General features: G+C 33.5%; 1 protein-coding gene across 3 annotated transcripts in view; it reads left to right on the forward strand.

The window, feature by feature from the left end:
* LOC116343073 (furin-like protease 2) overlaps positions 1-22400 on the forward strand; it is a 210287-nt gene that overhangs the window by 75282 nt on the left and 112605 nt on the right. For all 3 annotated transcript variants that reach the window (XM_031770962.1, XM_031770961.1, XM_031770960.1), the window contains 2 exons: positions 4143-4252; positions 9530-10602. In XM_031770962.1, coding sequence (XP_031626822.1) covers positions 9889-10602 — 714 coding nt within the window. In that variant the 5' untranslated portion in view covers positions 4143-4252; positions 9530-9888. The remainder of the gene's footprint in view (positions 1-4142; positions 4253-9529; positions 10603-22400) is intronic.

A 22400-nucleotide genomic window follows, 5' to 3' on the forward strand; every position in this document is an offset into this window, starting at 1 on the left:
ACACACACACACACACACACACACACACACACACACACACACACACAGGTATTAGCAATGATATTTCCCGCCTTCTCATTCGAAAACATTCGGCATTTCATTCCAACGATGGGAAATGAACGCACATTAAGTGTCGCTTTAAAAACGGGTAATGCGAAGAAAATGATCATTGTATATTGAAGTGTGGCTAAAAGTTTTTTTTATGAATATAACTTTTCTCTGTGTGTGAATTTGAAAACGAGACATTGTAACAACTTACACACAACCACCCAAACTCAATTTAGTTTCGCTTACAATTTTATAAGCTCTTACATTGACGTGTATATTTACTATGATGTTTGACGCTGATATCGTGAAGGGAAAAAATGTCGAGAGAAAAAGAAGTGCTGCCGGTATTTTATATAGATATTTTTCAAATTCGATTTTGTTTACAACTAACAAATGCGACTCATTCTTTTGCGGAAACCATATAATTTCAGAATTACTTCACTCTCTTGCTCGCAATAAAAGCAGCAAAATCCATAAAATCATTGCTTACGACAACACTCTGTGCTTGCTTCCGAGAAAAAGAAAAACGCAAAATGTGTTCCTTTTCTAGTGTTGATGCAATGAATTCATGACACGATGTACTGCATGATATGGTGAACGCGGGTGAACGAAAATGATATAATGGAATAAGAAGAGACAAACATGATCTTTCTACATCAAATTGGATTTATATATTTCATAATTCTTCATTTAAGATACTTTTGCTCTTTCATCTCTTCCCATTCATATTGTTTTTTTTTCGTTGTTGTATTTTCTTCTATTTTGCATTCTCTCGGTTAAACTAATAATAAAGCTGCGCGCGTATGCAATTGCATCTGTGTGCATGGTGTGGAATGTTCTTATGCATTGTCATATCATAAAATATGATAATGTAATGGAAATAACAAGCGTTAAGTGTATTTTGTGAATGCATCACAACCCTTGAACCCTTGTAGTAATAGAAATAAACATATAAAGCATTGAAACGACACTATTATGCTTTTACGGCGATCAACACGATTTTTCCATAATTTTTTTTTCGATGCAAACAAAAAAAACGTATGAAATAGAAACAAATATACAAATTATGTAAATTCATTGTGCGTGTGAAGTGTAGAAAATATGCAACATTTCACAAAGAACACATAATCGATTTTATAGTTAAATTATACGTGTTGGAAAGCGAATAATCAGTTATAATTTTGTTTGCAATTAAAATTGTGTCAATATTTTCTCACTATAATGATCTCGCCCCATATTTTATTTGCCACAAATATTGTTTGTCATTTTCATTGAAATAGTCAAAAGCACAGCTCTGGGGCACTATTTTTTGATATGATTTATGTGATAAAAATGTCAATGTTCAAATATTGATAAAATTGTGAAAAATGTATACGCCAAAAACAGTGTGTGTATTATAAATGTAATTACAGTATAAAATGTGCGCGCAGACATACCGTTGTTCGATGCGATGCATAATTGGAATTTAAATTATGGTTGTGAGAATGTCGCTGATTATTGAAATTACAGTTAATAATTTGATTGAAAATGTAACATCGATTAATAATTATTATTTTCACGAATGGATCCATAAATAACAAAATTCAATGGTTACACTGTTGATTTATGGTTTTAAAAAAACAATTCGTTTGAGGCCATCGACATCGATCAATGGTAGAAAAAAATGCTCAAAAGCTGTGAGTCACAAATAAGATTCTGTTACACGAATTCAGAATGAGATCCGGTGTTTTACATTGGAACAAGCATTGAAAGGATTTGTCATGGATGTATCATTTTTGAAATCTCTTCATTCCACTGCCGAACATAAACAGGATATCCACCATCAAACAGTACCGCATTTGCTGTATGTATTTTAGGTTTGATGGTTTAGACAGATGATATGATTAGAACATAACTATATACGAACCAAAGCACCTCTTTGATCAACATCAGATTACAAATCAGATTTGATGTTTGTGCATAAAATGTGTGTGCTTTCATTTTTAGCACATTCTTTGACATACAAAACCCAACATACACATTTATCGTGTCGATAATAATAAAGGTTTTGATGATGTTTCATTATTCATCCTTTTCGGATACAAAAGACAACTCTTTATGGGATACTGTCACACAAACTTGTGCATTGTTCAATTTAACATCTCTTTGAGCAACGAGTCTATTCGAATTATAATGACTTCACATCCGATAAATTGATTATATTCGTTGCATATAATAAAGCATTTTATCTATGGCAGTGAAGAACAATGCTCTCACATCATCAAATCTCATAATACTAACCATTTTATTTGGTCATATTTGGTTAAAGTTTAGAGTAGTCAAATAATTTCTGGATCCAGTCACTGCCAGTGCGTATCGCTCCTTGAAGACTCTCATCAAAATGATAACGATTTTTATAAAAATCTATGTGACAAACAATATACAATTCAACTGATTGCATATTCATAGGGAATCAAACATCGTTATCTCGCTGTAAAGGCTGATAATAGTGTTATCTTTTGAACGATGAAATTTGTGATTTTTGAACAAGACATATTTACAAGATTTCGTTTTTGTATTTGATATATACTGTAAAAGCATTTTTCCAACTTCTTATTACAATTCTAGGAATATGTCATTTGAGATGCAGCGAGAAGCAGTTTCAATGGCTTGTAAAAGAACATTCGCTTAAAATGATGTAATATCGAATGATCGTATTATTTTCATAGTCAGTCGCATATTTTATTCTCGTTCATCTCTTTGGTACTTTGATGAAATAATGAAATCAAAGTCACTAATTTAGTTTCTCTTAGGATCTTCCATTTAATTGGTGACAAAGCAAACAAAAAACTTTCTTCGCCCTAAAAAGCATCATGCCATGCTTGAATGAATCCGAGAAATTGATGTATTCAGTAAATGCTTGATAATTTGAGGCTTTAAAGTGAAAACGCACACACATTTCATTGGACAAAAAAATATCAAAAAGAAACGAAATCCGACTATCCTAAATCAGAAAATGGTATTTGTACTAGCTCATGTAATGAAAACATGTAATACACAAAGGTTTCAATGCAAATTCAAAGCAGCTAAATCTCCTTCACAAAATTGAATTTCTCTTGTTAATTTTAAACTTGCATGCAAGTGACATTGAGTAATTCGATGAAATGCAATTTGGATTGACAGTTTGTTCAAATGACATACAGTATTATTGAGAGATTGAAGTATTTTTTCACCACATTTGCCTTTAATTAAATCACGTTTTACGCTCACGCATCTTTTTAGATGGAAAAATGTCAAACCAGTCATTTTGTCATAGAAACAACCATGAAGAATGGATATTTGCGTTATAAATTCTGCAACCAAGCAAAAGACGCGTGCTATAAAAACTCATTCGTCGCCTACAAATCGTTCAATCCGGAAAATTAGTATTCACAGATGAACCGAAGGCTCCTTTGTTATATTTTAACGACAAAATCGATATGAACGAAACAATTTTAGCTTCATTTCAATATTAACAACTTAATTATTGGCATTCATCAGTAATTATGTACGCAAACCGATTAGATTGCGTCAATTGCTCAGTGGAACTATATCGTCACACAACATAATCTGCCGTGGGATGACTTTTTTGTGTTTAAATTTGATTACATTTATTACGGTCTATGTGCGTAATTGTTATTTTCTGGTTAAGACGAAAATTAAATACGTCAAAGACCAAATAGTATACGCTAAAAATAGCAAATTCTTTTTATATCAATTTTTATGATGTGCATGTTTCTATAAATGATTCACAAAAGACACGCAATACGTTAAAGAGTTGACAATTACTGAACAACTGATTGTGATTCGTTTTCATCAATTTGTTCAACTTTCTTTCATGATATATGCTCATGTGACTTCTATATGTAAGCATAAAAACGATGTTTTTTTTGTTTAAAAAAACAATGCATTTCGTCATACAGCTTACCATGACAATCACTGAAATTGAGTATTTGCTTTGATTCGTATTGAGTGTGAATGATATTGAACAAACAATTCCGAGTCAAAATAATAACAATTCCCAACCGACTGAAGAAGAAAAATATTAATTGAAATCATTTAATTTTTCTTTTCAGATTGAACGACGAACCATATTTAATCACAAGTTCCTCGAAATCAATTCATGGTTGAACAACTGCAATCATTAAAGATTTTGGAAAACAGCATAGTGAAACTATTAAAAATTGTAAGTAAAAAAAAATGAAAAATCATGAGCATAAAGTAGATTAAACCGTTTTTACTTTTCCGCACACATAGTGTAAGGTGAAAAGTATTGTAATCGGTCAAAATTTCGTCGTACGCAAAATTTGTTAGCAAGATTGCGCTCGTCGTAGAAACTTAATTCAAAATCTGACTTTACAGGATGATTGGGGGTCCCGAGGAATAGAAATCCTTAGCTTTTGAGCGACTTTGGTTGATGGAAAAAAATTTCATGCCTGGAGTGATACCTATGAAAAAGACTCCAATTTTCGTCCAAAAGTCATACTTAATGAAGACTTAAACACTCAAAAATATGTATTGAGGGGTTTTTTGGCACGAGAAAACCGAATCCGACGTTAGTTTTGAGATACAATCAATTTTTGATACAGTTTTCTTGAAAAAATCACAAAAAAATTGAATTTTTGTATGGAAGCCATGCCTGTATGCTACCTTAATGACGTGAAACTTTGCACAGACTATTTTTTACACAAAAAAATAACATTCTGAAAGTTTGAAGAGATTTCAATCAAAATTAGGGGTACCTCCATTCCAAACATTTTCAGTTTTTGGCTCAAAGGCTGAGGTACTCTTAATACCTCAAATTTTTTGTGACTTTAGTTATGAAAAGTGTTTCAAAAATAATTTTTATGGCAAAATTAACGTCAGACATATTTTTTATAGTGTTTTGTTAGAAAATAGAATACTTTCAAATGTCGTACAAATGGGTTCATCATGAAAGTGTGAAAAATCTTTTTTTGGCTACTTCTGCTATTAAATTAAAGAATATTTCGTTGCCAAAGTTGAAACATATTTTTTGGTCTCGAACTTTACGCCGCTTGAATGGCTTGAAAAATCGAACAAATGTTATTTTGAACTTTCTTAATAAAATACGCAACTACCACCGTGCGGAAAAGTTCGTCTTACTCCCGTAAGACTCTTTATTTTCGATTTTTTTTACCTAAAAGAAACTTTCGTGCGAGTGTATCAAACATTTTTTTCGGTTCCTTTGAAAACTCAATTCCTTTACTTGGATCGGCAGTGAGTTAGTAAAGTTTTCCACAGCAAACGATACAGCTATTAGAGTTCTTCTTAAATGAGTGTGGCGACAATATTCCTAAACTTCGACCGACTGGCAATTATAATTGGTATTATCTTGACCTACATCTCTGGTAAAATACGTTCCACTTTCTTGTGATATATATATTCAACATAATTTTTATCGAATCCATGCTGTAATAAATGTATATATTGTTTACATCGAATTCCACTTCCTTCCACTTTACATCCCAGTTTATAGAGTTTGTGTTGTGAAAGTTGGCACAAAGTATGTTCGAGGTTTTATTAGAATTTAATATATATTGATCGCATTCACTTGCATTAAGCCATTAGTTATTTGCTTGACTTTTGTTTTGCTTGTTCGTAAAAGAAAATCCCTTTCAATCCAATAAATTATACAAATTATGACAGGAACTTCTTCGAAAGTAAATGGATGCAATGAGAAAACATAATAGTAATTTATTGACCTCAATTTCCGTTTTCAATTTGTAAATAGCGTTCACACAATAAATCCAAGATTTATATTTTCATTTATTTTTGTTTATTCATGCCAAATAGGAACGGTCGCACTCATTTCACTCGTCTTTCATTTTAATATCAAAATCTTATTATGTTTTCATTTCCCTTTCTGCCAATGACAGCAAAGTTTGTGACTTTGTGTATTCATACATAAACATCGCTTCGTAATGAGCATTGATTGTATTGACACTTATCCATATTGTTACCTCCAAGTAGATGAGTTTTAAACGTGAAAAATATAATCTAAAGTCCTCGCTGTGTTTTCGTTAATGTGCACCATTTCAAATGTATATTTAGTATTAAAACATTGATCAATTTGCAACAAAATGGCCGAACGGCATATTTTATCTAGTAATACATATAACACTTATTCACAATGGCAGTTCCTCTGTTGCTATTTAAATGTAATAAATTAGAATGCAATCCATTTACGAGAGGGGGTCCAAATCTAGCATCAATCAGCCGCCCAGTGAATAATTGGCAAACAATCGATCAACTTCAAATTAGCGTCTGACACCTTTTTTGCACTTTACTCTCATTCTGCTGATGGTTCAACGCGATCTTGTATCAGCTTTGGTGCACCCGCATTCGTCGTTCCTGTTTTATTAATTCTTTTGAACGATGGAAAAAGAAACGTACATTCCGTAGAGTGGTACTGGTAACGCTTCATCATGAAAGCATCTTTTGAAACATGATTCTGTGAAATGACGCTGGCTGAAGCAAGCGAAAATTCCGGTGTATTTTTTTTTATCAAAATTTACAGTAAGAATTTTTCACTGGCATTGCTATTCCGATGATTGATGGCATATCGTATTTTACAGTACGTTTGCAATTTTCTCTTCACTAAAATACACTGTAGAACCGTCACATTTCCTACTGATTCATGCGGAAGTCATGGAATTGAAATTGAACGAATTGTAATCACTTTGACATACAAAATTTCATTCCTGTAACTTGAGCAGAATGTAATTAAATGAATACTTCAATTTGTTGGTTTTCAGAAGGATAAAAAAAAGATGTCGGTGTGCAAATAATTGTAGCTGGCCATAAAGATTTTAATTGAAAAGAGAAAAACAGAAAAGATACCACTAAAAGAATGTATACGATAATAATAAATCATTTCAACGAAGAATTTCATACTTTTACTCGAACGAAATATAATTGGCACGATTTGCATTCTCCTCTTGGAGTTCGCGCATCAAAATTTTCCTTATATACGATTTTCTACATCGTCGTCGTTGCGTCTTGTTTATTGGGGTGTAAATATGAAAGGAGTCAAAAACTCATCGCATCGAATTGCAAGTTTTATTTTTTTTTTCCTTTAAATAAAGAAAACGTCCGCCATTTTTTATTCGCAAGGAGATAATATTTCAGGCCAACTTGACTGTATGAATAAAAAAAAGTGCACATTAGTCATCTGTTCTTCGCTGCTGCATTAATTCATCCGTTTTTCATCCTTGAGGGTTGAACGACCGCATATTTCATAAACATTGATGACTTTCGAGTGGTTTTCTTGTTTGTTTGTGGTTCGTTTCATTCGTACTCTCCGGAATGTATTTCTACGAAAAATTCGGTTGCATTTCATTGAGCAACCAGTATTGAGTTCCGCTCATTTTTGGCCCCATCTTCAACTGACCATGATTTCTTTTGCGCTTGGTTAATGTTTTTCTCGCTCGAATGGAAACAAAATCGGTGAAATAGATGCTGAATTATATTTATAAAATCACAGAACCATCAACATACATTTTTGTTGAAAAATTTATTAAAAATGAATTTTCTCGTTGCTCTGATGTACAATAAATCATACAAGAGACAGAGCAGATGAGCAAAGGAAAAACTTCAACTAAGGAAGAAAATGCATGAAAAAAACATGGAACGTACATGAGCAAACTGTGGAAAAAGAGCTATAAATAATATAGAAAATCAGAGAAGAACACAAACCAAAAGTGAATACAAGACCACATTCACCGAGATTTTTTGATGTGAGCCACATCCAATGCTCGCATCGAAATGGATTGCAATATTGTTATCTTTGGTTTAAACAGTCAAATGTAGATATTTTGTGGTTACGATGGCAACACACACAAATCCCGAAATTTTCTCTGAAAGCTTTGTGATTATTTTCAACGTGGATATGCTTCAAATTCACAATAATTTTCTTTGCAAACAACTAGAAAAAAAACAATGAAAAAAAAAATAGCGATTGGTTTAGACACCGCTGTGCTTCATATGAATGAAAAACATCAAGTCTCCTTTCAAGGCAGTAAAAAAATGTCCAAATTGAGAGAGGCAACATATCTCAACAATCCGCTTGGAGTTTTTTTTAAAACAAAAATAGAAACAACTGGCACATGAGAAAGGGTATACGATTGGGCTGAGAAAGTCCAACAAAGAGGTATACCACTTTTTTTAAAAAACATAGGAAAAAAACACAAGAAAAACAAAATGTGAGCGAAATTTTCAAAAGCAACAAAATGAAAACAATATTCACAAGTTCGTGGCGGAAATGAAAGAACGTGCAATTCAAACTGGCGTCAAATAGAACCTTTGCGAATTTTCACCATCCATTTGTCCAAACCGTGTCAATATTGAAGAATGAAAATGAAATTGAACTAAACGCAGAAGGAAAATATCAACGTCAACATTTAGCATAACCAACCGTAGCACAATGTTGAAACGTCACTCTGCTTGGGCAGACGAGACCTATCTCTCTTCCACTTGCTTCTCTTATTCTATTTTCGTGTGAGAAACATATTTTTTAATTGAGGAAATCTGTTAATTTGAAGCTTCATACAGTAAATGTGAGACAAGAATTTTCCATTTATCAATGATTTTGAGTGTTTGTATCTGTGTTGCAGATGTATGAATGAAAGCAATGGAGTGTTTTCAATGCAATGTTTCAACGAGTATTTAATTAAAAAAAATTCAACCTGAATTTTCCCTTTTAGAAATATGAGTCAGATAATATTTCATTCGAGGAGGCCCTATTGACGTTGGCAACGTTGATAAACTGCTAATAAATTACATTCTCTAATTAAAAGGTTGCACTGAACTGAACGGAAGCACCTGTCAATGAAAATACATGAGATTGTTTTCATTGAAATATTGAGCCGATTTTTCTCATGTCCCGTTGATATGCCAACGTTTTGTTCTACTTTGTTTTCGATAACTTTTAATTATATACAAAAACTGATTGCTGAAAATGTGCACAATTTTTTTGATGGCAGTTTTTTTGGTGTAGACTCTTGAAAAATGAAGAGTTGAAATGCTTTCATTAATTTATTTCTCTTCTGAAATAGAGAAAATTTCGATACCGAATGCAATATTCTCCCTTCATTCAGTATTCACGCTTGCCATGATGCGGTCACCCTCTGAAACTGTTTTCCATTCTTTCGTTGCAATGGAGAATGGAGATAATAGTTATGGATGGAAATGCATTAAATGTGTTTTGGGTTTTCTTCATTTTGGACGTTGATTTGTTCTTCAAAAACATGAAATTTCACTTTAGGACCATTTGTTATTTCCGTTTTGTGTTTTAGTTAAGGAAGTAAATTCATTAAGAATATTAGTGATAATGGACTGTATAACTTGTATTTGAATATACTTTCACCATTGAAGATGAGACGAATTTGAATTTATTTCAATATACACTGTATTTTCTAATAATATTTTCTTGTTTTCTTTTCAGACCGGTAAAGTGTGATCATCTGTTGTGTATCAGACATGAATTTAACACAAAAATTATCTTTAATACCGCATCTATTCCATAATTAACACTCAACCATCTGTGAATATACGTTAATTCTTTTAGTTTTTTTTTTGTTGAAATCAGTGATTTTTGCTTGTGTTTGAGATTAAAAAAAATTGTGATTTTATTTCGATAAAAAAAATCCACCACAAATGTTGATCCGAAAATTTACACTTGAATAAAACAAAAAATACAATTTAAAAAAAATCATAAAATAACAAGAAGGCATTTAAAATTGTCACAAATCTCTCCAAAAAGAAAAATACAGATAAAGTGGTCTGTATTTGATCTGGGTGATAATGTTGTTTTCAAATTTCTTAGATAATGTACCAAAAAAATTTAGTGAATTTGCCGATAGTGTATCGATAGAGAGATGTTATCAGAGCATGTCACAGCAACTGAAGTCGCTAACAAGTGACAGAAATGCAACATTTGACCAAGGTCAATGTGCTGCACAAGCAAAACATCGTAATCACAATCGAACAAGATGGAAAGGTCGCCGCCTATACCACACACACCAATCAGATATGTCGACGACGAAGCGACTGCCACATCAAAAGATCGCCCATCAACAACAACGAACACTAATGCCGCACTCATTTAATGCGGTCATTTTGTTTTTTATCGTACTGTTATCACATGACCAAATGACAACAGTGAATGGTGCACGTAGCAGGGATAGTTTTAATAGTATTTATCATAATAATAATAGTGTAAATAATATTTCAAATGCTGATTCGAAAGCTTCAGTAGAAAGAGCAACTGCTTACGATACGAATGTTGTGAATCAAATCGGTGACGAATTGCCAATTATTGACATTGAATACTTTAGTAATGTAACGGATGATGCTGAATTTGAGAGATTTCTTAGCAAAATTGAGAATGGCAACAGTGGTGGTCGTAAATTGAAACGTCCGCCAATCTATCAAAACGAATTTGCCGTCTACATTCCAAATGGCGTAAACATAGCCGACAGCATTGCGGCCAAACATGGATTCAGCAACATGGGACAGGTGAGTGTTGAGTTTAATTGAATTTTTATCATGTGGCTTCTGCAAAATCGCAAACATGCCAAGTCTGTCTGTAAAAAAATGGTTATGCTTGTATCTAGTTTACATTCTGTCAAAATGAATCTGTTATATTTTTTTTTTTTGTGGTTTGAGTGTGCTTCGTTATTCACGCTCCGGTAGAATTCAAATTGAAAAATTACCTCGAAAAATTCGCACCAAACATTTAAACAATTCTATTTTAATTCGCCAAAATCTTTTACAATTAAAAATCGTTTCTTGCATCTGCTTTGATGCATACCCTTTTGTTTGTGGGATTCATTTTTTTCAACATTTATTTTAGTTGATCTCACAACAACCAAAATACAGTTTTAAACGTTTCTTGTGTTTCAAAGTAGCGAGATAGAGGATGGAATAAAAAAGAGGAATTTTAATTGCTTTTTATGTCTATCTGCGCGCATTTTTTCATTTATACTGGTGCTGTTGTAAGTACGACGGTTTTTGTACTTATCTCAATGCTATACCACGACAACCGCCATGATGATTAAAACAGATCAACAGCGACTAGACAACAAAAACCTATCCGAACGCATTCCGACGATGGACATTTGCCAAAATAATGGGTACGACGGAGGCACCAGAGAGGAGGTGAAAAACCGCATTTTATAAATTAAAAGTTTTGCCATTCACTTTCTGTTGTTTTAAACGGCGAAGCATTTTTGAAGGCAAACAGCAAAAAAATTCCTTTTGCTTGGTTTTGCCCTTCGGATTTTTATCCCTTTGGCTATTATTTTGTGTTATGTATTTTTTTTCTTGTACGGTTTCATTCAAATGCTTCGAAGGAAAAATGTGCTCGCTGTGTGTTCTATCCACTTTATTGCCATTGCGCTCGAAAGAACATAAACTTCTATGCCAGAAACATAACACAAAATAAGTCGTCGTATGTGTGCGCGAGATCAAAATGTGCGGCGCGCTTTTTTCACGAGCTAAACCATAATTGAAGAGAAAAAAGAATAAGAGTGAGAGAAATGGGCATGATAAATAAAGAATTTCCATGAACATTAACCAAAACAATGATGCACGAGAAAAGCACGTTGAGCCAAGAGAGAAACCATTTTCAACTCGAAAAATACTCAAATTAAATGCCATTTAAACAATTTCTCATGGGCAAATGTACTTTTTTCTTTTTCTTTCTCATGCGTTCTTTGCTCAGCTCGCACTAGCTCTCTCACACACCAAATAAAAAAATACATCCATCGCACGCCAAAGATAAAGAAAAAAAAATTAATTAAAAATTTGTTTTTATTTAATTTCTGATGCGTGCGTTTGAGTGTGTGAATGAATGTGAATGTGTATAAAATCACCAGCTCTGTATATGTATTCAATCTTCATTGCTCCTTTTTTCCATTCAACGGCTTAGCGCGTTTATTTTATTCTACCATAAAATTTGTTATTTTTCCTATTTTATTCAGTGCATATCGTTGGCATCGTTCATTTTAGTATGTATGGACTGTGTGTCGCAAATGGAATTACGTTGGCGAGATGTGTCCATTTGATAAATATTCAGTTCATTGTGCGCTACATTATTTTTTTTTTGCCCTCCTCCATCTCTCTTTCTCTTGTTGTGTGCGTGGGCACTGGCTTTTTTGCAGCATTTTCTTTCACGCCAGTGCTTGATACCACTAATGTTGATATTTGCCAAAGTCCACATCCACAGGCGCCTCGTGTGTCTCATTCATTGCCCGAATCTTCGAATCGTGACATTTGTGGCAAGCAATTTGATAAACATCCACTCCAATTGTTAATTAACTCAAAACCATTGACCATCTTTACGCCTTTACATCAAATTTATGCTAAGAGGCAAAGTTTTTCCTTTTTTCACATTTCCATTCGTTGTGTTTTCATAAAAAGGAAAAAAACTGGCAAGAGTAATAGATATCTTCAAAGCTCCCAGCATAAATTTTCATCGCATCACGCGAATTGAATTTCAATCATCCGAATATGTGATTATCGTAAGTGTGTAGTGCTTCGTGTTCAACCAGTTCTGGCAATTAATTCTTTTAACGATTGACGTCAATTTGGGAAGCCTCAATTGTTTACCATGCTACAATGTATTCCGTCGAAATTGAATAGACGCAAAAGAATAACGAGAAAAAACCGCTAAACAGGTGATTCACAAAATTAATTGAATTCAAGTTCTCAATTCGAGCACTTCCACTAAAATTCACTGCATCTTGTGGCTTATACATATTTAATGCTACTTCACATTGAAATGTGGGTTTTGCGGGTTTATAATTTGCACGCTAAATCCGTTGAAGTGTAATGTCAAAATCCGACAAATCGTTGAATATCGTGAGTAAAAAGCATTGATGTCTCAATTGTGTGTGTGTGCGTGTGTGTAATGTATAAAGACAAATGTTAATTGAATTATATAGTGAAACGTGAGGCAAGCGAATGCGTGATATTTCAATATTTTCTGTATGGTAGTTGTTTATTTAATTTTATATTGCACAAATTCAAGATGAAATCGAAAATAACTACTGTTTGAATTGACATGTGAATTGAGCTTCTGCGAATGGTGTCGTGCACGCAATACACTCTTTTTTTTGTTGCACGGTCGATGATACTACATGAAAATGATATATGAGTTAGATTAAAGCAATCAACACACGAGCCAATTTTACGCTGGTTTTAATTCCATCGCACTCACTTTCAAATTGTAATTATTAATTAAAAACACATACACACACACACTCACTCATCTCGTTTACATTGGCACATATTATATTTGCGCGTGAATCACATCCGTTCATATTCCCATGTTGAGCGTGCATACCACTTTCAGAATTGACATGGTTGCTAACGAAACAAAGCAAAGCAAATCATAAGCACTATTGCAAACAATGGTTTATTCATTCAAATGCGCCGGCAAATGTTTCAGTTCAATGTATTTTACAACAGTTCCATTAACATGTTTTTTTGCAAAGTTTTTGTCGAGTTCAAGACGAAAAACTCGAAATGCAGTCACCGAGATTTTACTTGGGAGCAAAGTATATTTTTATCTTCTTATAAATATATATATTTGTACAGAAAAAAATGAATGCCATTGTTCTTATTCAGTTAACTGCGAGTTTGAAAAATTGGTCGTGCACTTGAGATGCGCGAAGTTAATTCATACTGTTTAAATTGGCAAACGAAGATATTTATTTATAAAGCGTTTAAATGTTGCACAAAAACAGATAAATTCATTTGTATTTGTTTTTAACACGACCCGAGTGTTAATTACAATTTCATTGGATTTTCTCTCTTGATTCCATTGTATATTGACTTTTTTTTCGCTTGAATTTTTAAACATCAACACTTCTAAAATCCAAAGTGTTCATTCCACATAAAATCAATTGTTTATTTGTTTGTTTCACTTGAATCGGTTAAGTATAGTGATTGTGAACAATACGAAAAAGCATATCACTACCAAATAACCACATTCATTGGATACGAATTGTCTTTCGATCCAATCGAAGATAAAAATGCAATACCCGAGCAAGTAGAATGTTTTGCGGCGGTGAAGACAACGAAAGAAAAAAAATCAAAATCGTAACAATTTCGTTCTGACTTGATAATAATCAATATCTGTGACAGCAATCAAAATGTGCACGTCCTTCATCTGTCACCGTCTCACCCGGTGTATGTTGTTACCATGTTCGTACCATCGTCATTTGTTCGCTTACAAATTGACAACTAAACAAAACAAGAGGATCACATAACCAAAATGTAAAATCGAAGCGAAAATGTCACATGTCCGCTCTGTCTCGTTTGTCTCCTTCTCACTTGCTGTCTTCTGCTCTCATCTCTCATTATATTGTAGAATATATTTTGCTCGTATTGTACATTGTATGTTGCCTGACTGTCGCTCGACTGTTCGTTTCACTTTATCAGTCGTTGTGTCTCCGATTGCTTTCAAAGTATCTGTATTCATGTCAGACGATATCATTGTCAAATGTATCTGAAAATGGCTGTACCGTAGCATTTCATTGCATGAGACACACATCAATTTTCGATTCATTTCGTGTGTACCATTTTTATTGTCTCTTCGCATTCACATTCAAAGCATTGGCATTGTTTGTGTCGTTATTTTGTCGATTTCTGATCAAAGAATTGGATCGAATCGATAGAAGAACTAAATCATTGAACATTCAGCACTTTATACAATATAACTACCTTGACTTTAAGCATCGCACGCTTCGGTGAAGACAACAGCACGAAGAAAAAATGGTGCACAAATAAAACAAAGAGAAAAAAAAAACAAAAGCCAATTGCAGAAGGAAAGAAATCGAACTGCAGAAGAAAATGAAAGAATGTGACTGACAATCTTCCGGCAAGCGAATCGAAGATGGAGACAACGATTGCACGAAAGTTCAATAATTCAAATAAAACAAATAAACAAGAATTACAAGAGTCGAAAGAAAATTGACGAAACAAACTCATACTCGTGCCCGCACACAGCACAGTTACGTAAGAATTCTCTACTGTAGCACAAAATCGGTGAATTGAAACTTCGATATTCGGATGTTTCTGGCCATTGTTGTATTTTTGGCACGATAAACTAAAAGCTATTTTCGATATTGTAAGAGCTTTTTTTATTCGCTCCCCTTTTCCTAACAAATGATGACGTAAATTATTTTCATACATTTTGAGTGTAAAAAATACATTTCGACGAATGTACGACATAGCAAAAAGTATCACACTTTCGTCGACTTTCTTATTCGCATAATAACTATTTCAATTCTGTCATCATCTTTCGAGTTTTTGTACGCTTTCAACGTGATGCTATAGCATTTCACATAACTTCATGCATTGTAAGCTCTCAACGGCAGATTTGATTTTTTATTTGTTTTCATTTTTTGTACTCCGCAATTCAACATACCATCAAAAAATGGCGAAGTAATACCGATTTTTGATTTAACTTTATTCGTGCCGTTGACATCCAACTTTTTTTACGTATATTAGACTTTATTGTAGTACATCGAACTTTATTAACATTCTTCGCGCTATACTCATTTTGAATACCTTTATTCGAAAATATAAAATATTCTGTGCACATTTCGATGATGAATATATGATATATGAGATGTTTGCATGTTGTTCTGTATATGACGGTGGCATCGAATGCCAAAAGATCATTTTTGATATAAGTTATTTTTATATTTGCCTTTTTAGTTGTTCCCATCAACATTTCTGCCACTTTCAACTCGGAATATTACAACTTACTTAAACCATCATCGAATTTGCATGCGAATCAACAAAAGAGCAGGCATAAAATACACCGATCCAACTCGGTCGAGAACATTCAGCCTGTAGCAGTTGTATTATACAAATTATTACGGTATTATTACCTATTGATGTTTTTACAAGTATAAAACAAGGAATACTTTTGAATAGGCACATATAAATAGACACTTTAAAAATATCGTATTAAACAATTTTTATTAAAATAGCTTCATTAATTTTAGTCTTGTCGTAAAATTAAACAAAAAAAAAACAAATTCACAAAAAAGAAGTGCGTCCTATTGATTCAGCACATCATCATGATTGAGTGTCATGAGGATGTTAAACGCACTCATTTTCATACCGTTGATTTACATGAATAAATGATTTCATTTAGATTTTTGCAAAAGTGATTACAAAATGTATGTGTTTGCGCATATTGGCATTAATGGCCAGTGATTTGGTTATGACGGTATGTTATGCTGTTGATTGCTGTCAAATGTAGCAGCAAATCATTTTCCTGTCATTGGCAAATGAAATATGAATTAAAGTGACGCCCAATCAGACGTGCATTTATCCACACGCACAACAAATCTGCCCGGCATGTATGATGGCCAGCCGATGAAATTTGCGGACAGCTGCGATGATAAATTTTCATAATTCATAAAATGATAATTAATTGATCTCGCAACGCTGTATAATTTACGCGTTTTTTTATGCTCAGCTCCGGTCTCTTTACATAAATTTTGTACTGAATCAGCCATGTGGGTGGCAGAATTTGGTTGATGACAAACAAATAAGTCTATCGCTTGCCAATTCGACAGGATTTAAATTATATTCAATAAAAAAGCTTAAATGCCATTCAAATTTATTCATGTTTCCCTTTCTCTCTCTTGCTCCGCTTGATTTTGTTTGCATTGTCGAAAGCTGAAAATCAAGCGCGATTTACTTTTTTTACGTTATCACAGCACTGCTAATGTTGATAACGATGAGCATACGTAACGAATGTTATTTTATTATGTGGAAAAAAAGTAAACACTCTTTCCAATGGAAATGGTTGTTTTTTATGGAAATACAGACATGAACAGCGTTTGCATAATCATAAAAATGGGCTTTAGCAAAGAAAAAACAAGAGCGATACACAGACACAAGCAACCATTTTAATTAGATTAAACAAATGCATTTCCATTTAATGGATTTCATAACGATATTGACGGCCTTTTCATAAACAAAAAGCGGATAAATAATACATAAACGGGTTTTCGCAATACTTCTGACCACCACCACCACATGCATGTAGGACACATTGATTTTTATGCATCAACATGTGATGAATATATTTTGAACACTACTTGAAGCGCACTAACGGTCACACAGCGTTCGGATTTGTTGGAGATCTTTTATTTACCGTTCTCATGATGAGCTGTTTTTGGTTTGGTACATTTTAAGTAGGCAGTTGATGTGCGTTATCACTTTTTTACATTCGTTTGAAATGTTATAACTATCAATAACGGCGCTTATCCGCCTACATGTTCAGTACCCATTTTACCAAAAAAAGAAATTGTTTGTTTATTTGTTGTGTGCATTTTATTTCGGCGAATGCACGTGATTATCATCAAAAATGCATATACAAACCGACCATTAAACAAAATTTATTGATCTATTTCAATTGAGAATTGTGTTGTTGGTTTTAGTGATTGTACATATTTGCCGTATAATTTTTTTTTGATATATGAAAATTCAAAAGTATATAAATCCGGCTATTGAAATTTCAATGGCAAATGGCATTTTCTTTTGGGTTTTCTGAAAACTGTAGTACTCAAGTCGAAAACCAATTTAAAACATGAAAAAAAATATTGGAGTACATTGAAAACATCACATAAAACATGAGTTGCCACCATTAACAGCATTCACGTAAGCTCATAAAATATGTATCCGTCACTTTATCCGATGCGTTCGTGCTGCTGGGCACTACGTTTATTTTTTCATACTCACCAGACCTATGTTTCAGCTTGCGTGTAACACACATTTTGTATGCGCCATGTCTTTGTACGATATTCACATATTCTGCTCTCCATTAGGTTGGTTTGTTGATAATATGAACTTAATTATCAGCGCCACTTAACCATTGTAAAAATTCGTTTACATTGAACGTATAAAATGCGATTAACAATGGTTATATATATACTCTGCAGCTTTTTACAAGAGTTTAAACTGACAACAGCACACAAAAAATGAGATAAATACTTTTTCACAAGCCATTTGCAAATACGTTGCCATCACTCGGTCTCATGTGAGAAAAAAAACTTTCATGAAAAATTGACTCACTTTTGATGTGGAGTTTTTTTTTGGTCTCAATAACAAAAAAAAAATTAATCATAATCGCGACGTGACATACTAAAAAATGAGTCTGCTACTGCAAACAGATAGTAGAAATTTTAAAAGTCTGTTGCAATAATGAGGATGCAAGCGTAAAAAAGAAGATGAGAACGGATAAAAACGGATCCCCTTATCTGATTCCCATATGATCATTTTAATAAGACCGTTGTCGACGTGGTTCCACTCAACAAAACCTCAAAATGCAAATACTTTGCTCTGGCGCTCATTTTTCTTTCAATTTAATCACCTGAATGTGCTCGTGCATTACCACATGTACACATCCCAGTGCGAATAAAAAAATTTGGCAAGAAGAGAAGAGGGGCATAATAAAAACGTCCGAAATGAATTTGTATGCCGAAAAGGAAGCACAAAAAGCATTTCCATCGTTTACGCACATTGCTTGATAAGACCATCGCCTGCAGGTATTTCCGAGTATCCATCAGTAAACCAAAATGAATTGTATAGTATGCTCGCTGTTACTTGGATTTGATTTTGGTGAGTGGGTCTATTTGGTTAATTACAACGCTTTTTTTCATCTTCAAACATCTCTCCTTCGTCTCTTTTATGCTCTCCCATCTTATTTGCGTTATTTTTCTTCTTCATTTCCATTTTGGTTCTCCATTCACATTGAATAAAAAATGTAGACACGAATTGACTCACTATTAAGGTGAAAATTAACTTCAACAGCTCCTGCAGACACTGACAAAATCAGTTGTCTCACTGACAGGCAAAAAAAGTCAACCGACTAAAAAAAATGTGAAAAACAAATCAGAATATTATCATGGTGTATACTCTAAAGAAATCGGTATGGACGATGAGTTTTTTTCTCTCGTTATCACGTTTTTTCGGAACCGCAGAAAAAGTGACACGAAAATTTCGTGGCGAAATACACAAGAGAGACGTGATCCGATAACGAACCATTTCGTTTCTTATAAGATTCGATAAGTGCCCAAGTGAAATTGCACCGATGAGTAAGCGAACCCACATCACAATATAATATTCGCCAATTGACCAAATAAACGCAAAAACTCATTCCTTGAAACCCATTTTTTCACTTGGGACAAACTTTTTTTTTGGCGTTCGTTGTGAAAAATTTAATATGGCAAAATATTCTCAAAATAAAATTATGGACGTTCATCTTCAATTTGCTTGATTTATAGTTTGATTTATCACGATAAGACGAGACATTAAAGTACGAACAAAAAAAAATGACGATAAACGACTCGGTAATATACGAACCGAGAAGTCATTGACAGAACGAAATATATTCAAAATCGCTTTATATACATTTTCCATATTAATGATCTAAACATGCATGAGTGTGAAAGGCAGAATGCTCGAGCAAATAGCACTTAAAAAAACAAAAACTCAACAGTCATGCCACACACTTTCATTTCAGCCACCGAACCCCATTCTATCCGTTTTCAATGTAATGCATTTAAGATATAATGCATATATTAATTATGTTATATACTCGCGACGACAAAAATAGTTCCACTCGTTTGACGTGCTCTGTATTCAGTGTGGTTCTTTGTTGGTGTTGTGAAGTGAAAATAGGCGATGAGCGTATCCTCGGAAAAACAAGGCAATTTCTCGTTTTATGTAGACACTCATTTGCATTGCATAACATTTAAATGTGAATGCATTTTATTAAGATTTTTTTATCCTTTCTCTGCGCTTGTATGTTTGTTTGTTTGCAGTGCTTATGTTAGCATCGGTGTTTGTCTACCGACAACAGAATGCTTTCGCTTTGTTTGAAAATGTGCTGCATTTTTGTTTATTCACGGAATATGTGTGTGTGTACGGGCGCCGTTTTTCGCCCTCGTTCGCAAACGTAATTAGCATAATGCACATTATGGCATTCTAACGAAGTGCCAGATAAAAAGTGAATAGCTGGCAAACAGTGTGCTGTGTGCAAAAATTAAGAAACCATCCATTACGAATGAATGTGTGCTTTTTTCCACCACCAAAATGCAAATCGAATGAGAATTTTTCTTTGATACCACACGGCCAGATAGAATAGCGAAGGAGATAATAAGTAAATTTATATGAAACGTGTTGATAAAGCACTTTTTGACAATATATTTGCGAATGTATGACGAAAAAATGGTGAGCTTTTTATGAAGTAATATGTTTGTAACTTTCGATGAAAACTAAAGCTTGATTACTGTGTAATATTCCAACGATAACGTATCGAATTATTGCTTGGCAAGAAAAATCTAAGCTCACCATCGTGAAAATGCAATATTTGAAAGTGTTTTTTTTGCAATGAATGCAAAATAATAATAATAATAATGATTGTAATACATTTATAAGTTTAATTATATTTGACGATTGGTCGAAAGTTTTACGTAATAAATTCATTTGAGACAGTGGATGAAAGAGAGAGAGAGAGAGAGAGAGAGAGAGAGAGAGAGAAGGGAAGGAGAGAGAGAAAGAAAGAGAGAGAATTGAAGAGAGCGAAAAAGTGGGTGGTAAATAACGTAGAGTCCGATTTGAATCACTTTATCAGTATACTCAATGAGTCAGCACAAACTGCATTAAGATCGATCCATAATCAATTCATTGGGCGACTGTGAATATTAACTTGATAATTGGGATTTGAAGAATAAAAAAAGTAATAGCAGTGAGTCTCACATGGTACTGCATTCGGCGAGTAATGTTTTAAGTCTTGTTTACATTCGTTTTATCGAAAATAAAATGAATGAGCTGGTGCATTGATTCATTCCTAATCGCTTGCATCGCGAACTCGACTCAATTCATTTGAAAATGATGAGTAGTTCAGTTCATTCAATCTTAATTTTTGTGTATTTATGCTCTGAGTCACTTGAGAGTAGTTGTGTTCCATTTGAAATAGTTCGCTAGTGGGACAACCAAACTGCATTGATTCCACGTGGGGTAGAAAAAAAACTAAGGTTTATCGTATGTTTAAACGATTTTCTGCAAGAGCGTCACATCATTGAATTATTGATGTCGATTTCGTTCACCACAAAATGCGATGAAAGCATGATTGCACACTAACAGCGTAATGTACGTGCAATCATTGAACAAGCTACGAATTTCTTCTTTGTAGATTTTTTCTATGCAATATTCTTGTCTATATCGAATCGAATTGAATTGTGAACGAATTAAAATGCTGCGCTTGAATTGAAAAACAGTCATCGTAGTGCACTGACTACATCTTCTTTTTACTCAATAAGTCAAGTTGTCAATTCGATTTTATACATGCCACTTTGAGAATGGAAAAGAAGCCATCACAAAAATTGAGATGCTGCGAATCTGTTGACAAAACGTAGTAAACCAATCAAGTGTCTTCAATCATTTTTTATTTCGATTTTTATCGGTGAGCGTCGTGTCGCTTGTCTCACACAGTTCACGTCGATGTTTTGCATTTTTTTTCCACCTTGAGTAATCACGGCACACCCGTATATTCACAGAGACAGATTTATGCGTATGATAGACGTGGTAGTATAATCAAGTTTGAAATATTACGCCCTCAATTCATTCGAATTTTGAAATGAATTTGCTCACAAAATTGCTTATTTTGTGAAAAACTAACATATTTTATTTTTCAAGTTAAGCTCTAATTTCACATGCAATTTCTTGACACACACACACACACAAAACTGCTCGTTTTTATACACACATATAACTTCTACTCGTTTCGAATTCTGCTTGCGCAGCGGAATTTTTAATGATTCGAATTTTTTACAATGCGATGCCTCGGCAACACTGTTACTCTCTTACTGTCTTGCTCTCTCTCTCTTCTTTTTTGAATTTTTTATAATATGTGTGTCATAAATTCACATATGTATGTGAATACGAAGAGAGAAAAAATATGGTTCGAATAAAAATCGGCCGACTAAGATGAATCGAAATACGAAGCGTTGAAGAATGTAGTGGTTCTTTTTAGAATAATGCATTGTTTGAAATTTTTATGTTTGTGACAGACGGTATAATCAGAGAAAAACAATCTCCACATATTTTTTCCAACTAAATAAAAGGGTAGTTTCAAAGCTTTTGACGACGATTTTCCAAACGAACAGTTGAATATTTATGAAAACCTACCGAAAAAAGCATATTCCAGTCATTTGTCGTCTGGACACTTTAGCTGCTGAGTGTTATTTGAGTGTTTTTTTTTATCCCTTTGTGTTAATTAC

Source organism: Contarinia nasturtii, unplaced genomic scaffold (genome assembly GCF_009176525.2).
Source record: "Contarinia nasturtii isolate CC-2019 unplaced genomic scaffold, AAFC_CNas_1.1 Cnas_scaffold_928, whole genome shotgun sequence".
Classification (NCBI taxonomy): Eukaryota; Metazoa; Arthropoda; class Insecta; order Diptera; family Cecidomyiidae; genus Contarinia; species Contarinia nasturtii.